This window comes from Silurus meridionalis, chromosome 13, assembly GCF_014805685.1.
Source record: "Silurus meridionalis isolate SWU-2019-XX chromosome 13, ASM1480568v1, whole genome shotgun sequence".
NCBI classification, from domain to species: Eukaryota; Metazoa; Chordata; class Actinopteri; order Siluriformes; family Siluridae; genus Silurus; species Silurus meridionalis.
The window spans coordinates 29,262,783-29,272,776 of record NC_060896.1 but is presented as its reverse complement, the minus strand read 5'-3'; the positions used below and the strand labels follow the sequence as shown (position 1 = coordinate 29,272,776).

General features: G+C 43.3%; 1 protein-coding gene across 1 annotated transcript; it reads left to right on the top strand.

Moving 5' to 3' along the window:
• Nucleotides 1-4,034: 4,034 nt before the first annotated feature.
• Nucleotides 4,035-8,556, top strand: gemin7 (gem (nuclear organelle) associated protein 7). The gene is made up of 2 exons (XM_046864905.1): nt 4,035-4,135; nt 8,107-8,556. The coding sequence occupies exons 1-2, from the start codon at nt 4,047-4,049 to the stop codon at nt 8,513-8,515; spliced, it is 498 nt and encodes a 165-aa protein (XP_046720861.1). The 5' UTR covers nt 4,035-4,046; the 3' UTR covers nt 8,516-8,556.
• Nucleotides 8,557-9,994: the final 1,438 nt, after the last annotated feature.

Below are 9,994 nucleotides of genomic sequence, written 5' to 3'. Positions count from 1 at the left end.
ATCCTGAAGCAGATTTATACATGAGCACAGCTTCATTCTTCATCTCAGCGTTCGTCTGTGTCCAGCCAAATATAGCATTGTTCAGATTTATTGCCATATTGGCAAAATAAATCAAATAACAGAATAAAAGTGAATGTTAGAGACAAAGATCGTAGAGACAACGTGTGATTTGATTTACACACAACAAAGATTCCTTAAGATTCACAATGCTGTTGTGTAAAATGATTTGTCCCTCAGGAGTGTGTTCCTCACACGGTTACAGGTCCAATCACTGGCATCATCACGAAGCTGCAAATTGACTTTCTTTGTGTTCTTTATCCTCTGTTGATGAGTAGATTTGGAGACATTACCTTTTTAAAAATTCCTTCTAAAGCTGAGTCATAACCTCCTGGCAGAGGCAGACCTGGTTCTCAAACTTCTGCAAAACAGCATTTTATAATTGTTTGTTATTGATAAATAATTGTTCTATTGTAAGTAATTTCTGGTTAATTGTTTTTTAATCGCTCTGTTATATGGCGTTTCTTTATAATATTGATGGTTTCTACATAGAATCATAATGATGGGATTATGGGACTGGTTCAGGTAGAACATCACTGAAGGTCTAGGGGTGAAATACATGACCTGACCCTGGTAAATAGGTGTAGATGTCAATGAGGATGAAGATTTTGGTGTAGATGTAAATGTAGGTGTAGATGTACGTGTAGGTGTAGATGTAGGCATAAATATAGATGTAGGTGTAGGTATAGATGTAGGTATAGATGTAGATGTAGCTGTAAATGTAGGTGTGGATGTACTGTAGGTGTAAAGGTAGCTGTAGATGTAGGTGTATATGTAGGCATAGATATAGATGTAGGTGAAGATGTAAGTGTGGATGTAGATGTATGTATAGATGTAGATGTAGCTGTAAATGTAGGTGTGGATGTACTGTAGGTGTAGGGGTAGCTGTAGATGTAGGTGTAGATGTAAGTGTGGATGTACTGTAGGTGTAGGGGTAGCTGTAGATGTAGGTGTAGATGTAGATGTAAGTGTGGATGTAGGGGTAGATGTGGGTGTAGAGGTAGATGTACGGTGAGATGTATGTGTAGGTGTAAGTGTAGATGTAGGTGTAGCTGTAGGTATAAGTGTAGCTGTAGATGTAAGTGCGGATGTAGGGGCAGATGTTTTTGTAGAGGTAGATGAACGGGTAGATGTAGATGTAAGTGTAAGTGTAAGTGTGGATGTAGGTGTAGATATAAGTGTAGATGTAGGTGTAGGTGTAGATAGAACTGTGGATGTAGGATGAGGTGTAGATGTAGATATAAGTGTGGATGTAGGTGTAGATATAAGTGTATATGTCGGTGTAGGTGTAGATATAACTGTGGATGTAGGATGAGGTGTAGATGTAGATATAAGTGTGGATGTAGGATGAGGTGTAGGTGTAGATATAAGTGTGGATGTAGGATGAGGTGTAGGTGTAGATATAAGTGTGGATGTAGGTGTGGCTGTAGGTGTAGGTGTAGATATAAGTGTGGATGTAGGTGTAGATGTAGGTGTAGGTGTAGGTGTAGATGTAAGTGTAGGTGTAAATGTAGGTGTACAGTATATATAAGTGTGGATGTAGGTGTAGATTTAGGTGTAGGTGTAGATGTAAGTGTAGGTGTAAATGTAGGTGTACAGTATATAAGTGTGGATGTAGGTGTACAGTATATATAAGTGTGGATGTAGGTAGATGTAGGTGTAGGTGTAGATGTAGGTGTAGGTGTAGATGTAGATATAAGTGTGATGTAGGTGTAGATGTAGATATAAGTGTGGATGTAGGTGTAGATGTAGGTGTAGGTGTAGATGTAGGTGTAGGTGTAGATGTAGATATAAGTGTGGATGTAGGTCTAAATGTAGGTGTAGGTGTAGATGTAGATATAAGTGTGAATGTAGGTGTAGATGTAGGTGTAGGTGTAGATGTAAGTGTGGATGTAGGGGTAGATGTGGGTGTAGAGGTAGATGTACGGGTAGATGTATGTGTAGGTGTAAGTGTAGATGTAGGTGTAGCTGTAGGTATAGGTGTAGATGTAGATGTAAGTGTGGATGTAGGGGCAGATGTGTTTTGTAGAGGTAGATGTAGGTAGATGTAGGTGTAGGTGTAAGTGTGGATGTAGGTGTAGGTGTAGATGTAAGTGTAGATGTAGGTGTAGGTGTAGATATAACTGTGGATGTAGGTTGAGGTGTAGATGTAGATATAAGTGTGGATGTAGGTGTGGCTGTAGGTGTAGATGTAGATATAAGTGTGGATATAAGTGTGGATGTAGGTGTAGATGTAGGTGTAGGTGTAGATGTAAGTGTAGGTGTAAATGTAGGTGTACAGTATATATAAGTGTGGATGTAGATGTAGGTGTAGATGTAGGTGTAGATGTAGATGTAGGTGTAGATGTAGGTAGATATAAGTGTGGATGTAGGTGTAGATGTAGGTGTAGGTAGATGTAGGTGTAGATATAAGTGTGATGTAGGTGTAGATGTAGGTGTAGGTGTAGGTGTAGATGTAGGTGTAGATATAAGTGTGGATGTAGATGTAGGTGTAGATGTAGGTAGATATAAGTGTGGATGTAGGTGTAGATGTAGATGTAGGTGTAGATGTAGGTGTAGATATAAGTGTGGATGTAGGTGTAGGTGTAGATGTAGGTGTAGGTGTAGATATAAGTGTGGATGTAGGTGTAGGTGTGGATGTAGGTGTAGGTGTAGATATAAGTGTGGATGTAGGTGTAGATGTAGATGTAGGTGTAGATGTAGGTGTAGATATAAGTGTGGATGTAGGTGTAGATGTAGATGGTGTAAATGTAGCTGCAGCTGGAGATGTTGCTGGTGTTTCTCCCTCACTTCCTGTGGTTTCAGTGCGCTGCTGGAGCTCAGTGTGACATCAGGCTGAATTACGAGGTCACAGTGACACACAGCCTTCACTGTTACTGAGGAAGCTGCAATCAAACACACACACACACACACACACACACACACACACACACACACACACACACACACTCAAACATACACACGCAGGACGTAAATACACCGTGGCTCACGACCTGCTGGAAAACTACTTCACCATCTCATTTAAAATACACACACACACACACACACACACACACACACACACACACACACACACACATCAACCAATTACATTAAGTAATCTGACAGGGAATTAGTTATCAGGTAAAACTTAGACTTTAACGTCTGCCTGAACACATTCTGATCTGTGATTGGATTCTGAATGTTAATATACTTCCTTTTGAACCAGGAAGTTACAGTAACAGCACCCCGTGTGTGTGTGTGTGTGTGTGTGTGTGTGTGTGTGTGTGTGTGTGTGTGTGTGTGTTTAGAGTTATGCCAAATGTGTTTAAGGTGATGTCAAGTACCAGGATTTCTGGTAGCGAGGTACAGACAGACAAGCCCCCTCTTGAGAGGTGGGGATGGAACGATGGGGGAGAGGGGACGGGGGGGGGACGGGGGGTGTTTATGAACTCGACTTAAACACTGACAGTGTGTCTGAGTCCTGAACACTGATTGGAGGTTTGTTGATTTTGAACAAGTCTTTTGATCGCTCCTCTTTACTTGACTTGACTTGAGTCTTTAATGTGATTCAGAAGAACGAGTCGTTTTAAAAAGTGATCCATTCATTTTCTACTGAACGCACATGAACAAAGCACAAAATCTCTGGAACAGGTGTAGTAGTACAGATGTAGTAGTATAGGTGTAGTAGTACAGGTGTAGTAGTACAGGTACAGTAGTACAGGTGTAGTAGTACAGGAGTAGTTCATCACTCGGTTCTTCTAGTTCAAGTCGTTCGTTCTTTTGTCACGTGACGCCCAAAGACGCTACGCGGCTGATTAAAGCATTAAAGGAACGAAATGACAAAAACAGAAACAAAAACAAGAACCGAGTCCCTGAAATGCTCCGACATTCCCGTCACTGGTTAGAAATCTGTTCCGTAACTGGGGTCTGAAAGAGAAAATTCTGCCCCCTGCTGTAGTCTTCATTATATAATGTAATCGTCACATGTTCACCAGCAGGTGGTGGTAATGCGTCACTTTAAGAGAAGAAGAAACTGTCGTTTATATCCGCTTCCGGTGTGTATTGTGGGGGAAAGAAGAGTTTTGATGAGATTCTGGTGAGTAACAGCTTCTGATTTACATTCAGTTCAGATCGCACAGCTTCTCATACCTTCTCACAACTTCTCACAGCTTCACCGTTTCTCATACCTTCTCACAGCTTCACCGTTTCTTATACCTTCTCACAACTTCACCGTTTCTTATACCTTCTCACAGCTTCTCATACCTTCTCACAGCTTCTCATACCTTCTCACAGCTTCTCATACCTTCTCACAGCTTCTCATACCTTCTCACAGCTTCTCATACCTTCTCACAGCTTCTCATACCTTCTCACAGCTTCACCGTTTCTTATACCTTCTCACAGCTTCACCGTTTCTTATACCTTCTCACAGCTTCTCATACCTTCTCACAGCTTCTCATACCTTCTCACAGCTTCTCATACCTTCTCACAGCTTCTCATACCTTCTCACAGCTTCATACCTTCTCACAGCTTCTCATACCTTCTCACAGCTTCTCACAGCTTCACCGTTTCTTATACCTTCTCACAGCTTCACCGTTTCTTATACCTTCTCATACCTTCTCACAGCTTCTCATACCTTCTCACAGCTTCACCGTTTCTTATACCTTCTCATACCTTCTCACAGCTTCTCATACCTTCTCACAGCTTCACCGTTTCTTATACCTTCTCACAACTTCTCATACCTTCTCACAGCTTCACCGTTTCTTATACCTTCTCACAACTTCTCATACCTTCTCACAGATTCACCGTTTCTTATACCTTTTCACAGCTTCTCATACCTTCTCACAGCTTCTCATACCTTCTCACAGCTTCTCATACCTTCTCACAGCTTCTCACAGCTTCTCACACCTTATCCTCTCAGGAGGATAAGGGTGGAGGTGGAACAGGAGGATGAGGGTGGAGGAGGTTTTCTGGTTTTGTGGTTCATTCACTAAACAAAACACAACTTCAAACATCTCTTTACACACACCACCATTTATACCACATTCATACACATCAAACACTGCCGCTAACAAATACAGTCCTGTATGTACTCACTCTCTCGCGCTCTCTCTCACTCGCTCTCTCACTCTCTAATAGATAGATAGATAGATAGATAGATAGATAGATAGATAGATAGATAGATAGATACAACTTTATTGTCATTGCATTGTACAGGTACACAGCAACGAAATGCAGTTTGGCATCTACCAGAAGTGCAAAATGTAGCAGTCGTGCAAAAGTGCAGATAAACATCTAGCATATTTACAGTGCAGATAACTATCTGGCATATTTACAGCAGTGGTATATATATGAAGTATATACAGTGAATAAATATAAAGGCTATTTCAGTGCAGAGATGTGGACATTCAGAAGTACAGTGAATAAATATAAAGGTGTACAGTAATTAAGAAAAATGTGCAGAAATGAAAGGTTACAGATCACAGGATTATGGCATTAAGGAGTAGCAAGCTGAATAAACAGTCTACTATATATAAAAAAAATATATATATAAATATATACACATACATTATATACACAGATTAATGTGAAATGTTGGGCAGAATGTACAGTAATGATAAATATACATACAGATATAAAAGTGCAGATGTAATGAGGAGTGAAAAGATATAATATGAAGTATGTACATGTATTGTACAGAGGTTATATACAGTCTTTTGTTTATGTTTGTTTTGTAGTGGTTTAGCGGTGTAGTGTAGAGTTCAGTAGTGTGATGGTGGATGTTGTGTAGTGATTAAGCGGTGTAGTGTTGAGTTCAGTAGTGTGATGGTGGATGGAAAAAAGCTGTCCCTGAACCTGCTGGTTCTGGTGCGTAAGTTCCTGTATCTCCTTCGTGATGGAAGGAGGTTAAACAGTTTATGACTGGGATGTGAAGAGTCCTTGATGATGCTGTGAGCTCTGCGCAGACATCTGCTGTGGTGAAGGTGTTCAATGGCAGGAAGTTGGGTGCCAGTGATGCGTTGGGCGGTTTTGACCACCCTTTGCAGTGCTTTACGTTCACACACAGTGGAGCCTCCGTACCATACAGTGATGGAGTTGGTCAGGATGCTCTCAATGATGCAGCGGTAGAAGCTCGTTAAAATCCCCGGGGACAGATGAGATTTCTTGAGACTTCTCAAGAAGTACAGGCGTTGTTGTGCTTTTTTTACCAGAGCTGACGTGTTCTGCTGCCAGGACAGATCCTCAGAGATGTGAACTCCCAGGAACTTAAAGCTGGAGACTCGCTCTACCTCGGTTCCATTGATGTTGACTGGTAGATGTCTCCTGCTGTTGGATTTCGGAAGTCCACAATGAGCTCTTTGGTCTTTGTGGCGTTGAGAGTCAGGTTGTTGGTGGCACACCATGCTGCCAGATTACGGATCTCTTCCTGTAGGCCGATTCGTTGTTGTTGTCGATCTGGCCGACCACGGTGGTGTCATCTGCATACTTGATGAAGATGTTGGAGTTATACAGAGGAGCACAATCGTGGGTGAACAGGGAGTAGAGCAGTGGGCTCAGAACACAGCCCTGCGGTATGCCAGTGTTCAGAATTAGGGTTGAGGATACCTGGTTTCCCAACCTGACAGATTGAGGTCTGTTGGTGAGAAAGTCCAGAATCCATCTGCAAGTGGAGGTGCAGATACCCAGTTCACTGAGCTTAGTGATCAGTACAGTGGGAGGACTGTATTGAACGCAGAGCTAAAGTCAATGAACAGCATTCTGATGTACGTGTTGCTTTTATCCAGGTGGGTGAGAGCAGAATGAAGAGCTGTGGAAACTGCATCCTCTGTTGACCTGTTCGGGCGATAGGCAAACTGGTATGGGTCCAGTGTAGGTGGTAGGCCCACAGTGAGGTGATTCAGGACCAGTTTCTCAAAGCACTTCATAGCAATGGGGGTGAGTGCAACCGGGCGAAAGTCATTCAGGCATTCGGCAGCTGAGTGCTTAGGCACTGGTATGATAGTAGTGGTCTTCAGGCATGTAGGTACCATGGCTTGGGCCAGTGACAGGTTGAAAATGTCAGTAAAAACCTGTGCCAGTTGTCCAGCGCATGCTCTGAGAACACGTCCCGGTATGCCGTCCGGGCCAGCTGCCTTTCGTGCATCCACTCTGCTGAACACTGAATAGACGTCCGTTGTTGAGAGTGCGTGTGCTCTCTCGCACACGCACTCTCTCTCACTCTCTAATACACGCTCTCTCGCACACGCACGCTCTCACTCGCTCTCTAATACACACTCTCTCGCACACGCACGCTCTCACTCGCTCTCACACTCTCTCACACGCTCTCGCTCTCTCACACACTCTCTCGCACACGCTCGCCTCTCTCACTCGCTCTCTCACACTCGCTCTCGCACACGCTCGCCTCTCTCACTCGCTCTCTCGCACACTCTCTCACACACTCTCTCGCACACGCTCTCGCTCTCTCTCACTCGCTCTCACACACTCTCTCGCACACGCTCTCGCTCTCTCTCACTCGCTCTCACACACTCTCTCGCACACGCTCTCGCTCTCTCTCACTCGCTCTCACACACTCTCTCACACGCCTCGCTCTCTCACTCGCTCTCTCACACACTCTCTCGCACACGCTCTCGCTCTCTCTCACTCGCTCTCTCACACTCTCTCACTCGCTCTCTCTCTCACTCGCTCTCTCACACACTCTCTCACACTCGCTCTCGCACACGCGCTCTCTCACTCTCTAATACACGCTCTCTCGCACGCGCTCTCTCACACTCTCGCGCTCGCGCACTCGCAGCTGAAGTGTGTAAATGGACTGAAATAAAGAGTAAAGTTATTCCATTATTAACTTTTTAATCACAAACAAATCTACATTTCACTGCTGAACACATTTATTATGTAAACTTTGGATCAGAAGGTCATGAATTCAAATCCCAGCACCACCAAGCTGCTACTGCTGGGCCCTTGAGCAGGGCCCTTAACCTTCAACTGCTCAGTTGTAAATTGCTCTGGATAAAGGAGTCTGTCAAATGCAGTAAATGTGGGATCTGAACCTGCCTGTGTTCTGTGTTCCAGTGTGATCCTGAGAATAATCGAGATGAAGAACCATGTCACGGTGTTGCGTTTGCCCAGAGGTCCTGACCCAAACAGTCGGGGGTTCGACCCAAGCTCTCCCCGCTACGTCGCCCTGTGTCCCTCCTCCATCCCTGCATCCGCAACAAGTAGCACCAACCCTGAAAACATGGAGAAGGAGCAAAGATTACGCTCAGATCTGCGAGAACGTTTCCTCAGGACTCTTCTAGCCATGACTGATAAACAGGTTCACTTCAGAATGTATGAAAAAGTTCAGGTGCAGGCCAAATTCGGAGCTTCAGACATTGACGTGCTGAACTTCCAGGTTTCTGACCTGCAGACACCTCTAGGGGTTCAGAAGGAGGCGTTACTCAGGAGCCAGGACGTGATCTCCTGCTCTTTTCATTTATGAGACTGTAAATGTCTGAAGTTCTAATAAAGTTTATAAATTCAGGTTTGTGTTTGGTGTGATTCTGGTAGAAAGTCCACACGCAGTTCTGGTCTCAGCCACATGAGGGAGCAAGAACTGTACCAGGATGATGTGGAGAAGTTCCTGAGAGCAGGACCTGCTTTTAAAGTCAGTTTGTACTCAACATCACTGAGTGTCGTCTCCCGCTCGCTCTCAGTCTCTCACACACACACCCCTGTGTTCTCCAGCATCCAAAATTTAAAAGCACTACACATCTTCATACTGTTTGTCGTCATCAGTGTCTGAATCACAAACATTTCATTTTAAAGATCCAGAAGGTGAAGGAGACAGATTTCATTGTTCGTGAGACAAGAGGACGAGGAACCGAGGAACTCTGTGTTATTTTTATGTTGTACCTTGTTCGTGTAGTCAGTAGTGAATGTGGGGTCACATGATGCTTTTACACGCCCACTGTTTACATCGTTATAGCAACATACACACACAGCTCTTATTTCTGAGATGATGTTACAGGACCTCAGGGTTTTCATGGTGGCCATCTTGTGTATGTGGAGTAAATATATTCCAGGCTTTTATCTGCGGAGAAACATCAGATCCTGGAACCTAAACTTTACTGTTTCTGACTCTTCCACTGGGGTTCCACCAGAGTTCTCTGGTTTTGTTCAAAATCTTTTTGAAAGTCTCTGGATGATGGTTGATATCTGAAGAACCTGTGAGCATGTAGATAAATTCCACTGAGCAGCAGCTCTTCTTTAATGAGAGATACACCCATCACTCTCATTCTGTGAAAGAACCCTTAAAGGTTCTATGTAGTATTGTAGAACTATTGAAATTGTTCACATCTGACATAGTTTTAAAGAGAAATGTCGCTCTAGAACCCCATATAGAGGAGTAGAACTTCTCCAGAGCTTCCAGCCATGTGCAGAACCTTAAAGGAACCGTCAGTTTAAAGTGTGCTTTTGTGTGTGACTTCATTACCTCATAGGGTCAAAGATAAAGAGCATTAGGGTGATTTGGAGTGATGAAACGTCAGTGAGCAGGTTCTCCTCTCCGTGGTGATCATGGTGTCTAATAATGATGAAGATGCAGACACAGGAACGTCTCTGAGATTCAATCACTCTAAAAGCTTCAGCTTTGGGTTTTTGTATCAAAAAAATCTAATCAGGAAAACTAAAAGGACACAATGATCGTTTTATATTCTGAGTCATGCACTGTATTCTCTGTAGTCCACACACACACACACACACACACACACACACACACACACAGTCTCGCTGAGAAGGTCTGGTTCTGACTTCAGTTAATGGAAGAAAGAGCTGCTGCTCCTCACAGAACACACGCTGTGGAAATGACAGGAAGAGAAACATTTATTTTTGTTATATATATAATATTGGAGATGTTCTACAAAAATCTGGAACCTTTGATGGATTTTCATGTTTTTTTCCTTAAGAATGTGTGTAGAAA

Excerpts from the sequence above, each read along its gene's own strand:
- gemin7 (XM_046864905.1), top strand. The coding sequence starts at position 4,047 with ATGCGTCACTTTAAGAGAAGAAGAAACTGTCGTTTATATCCGCTTCCG. Across the intron at positions 4,136-8,106 it reads AGAGTTTTGATGAGATTCTG|TGTGATCCTGAGAATAATCG; the intron begins GTGAGTAACAGC and ends TCTGTGTTCCAG.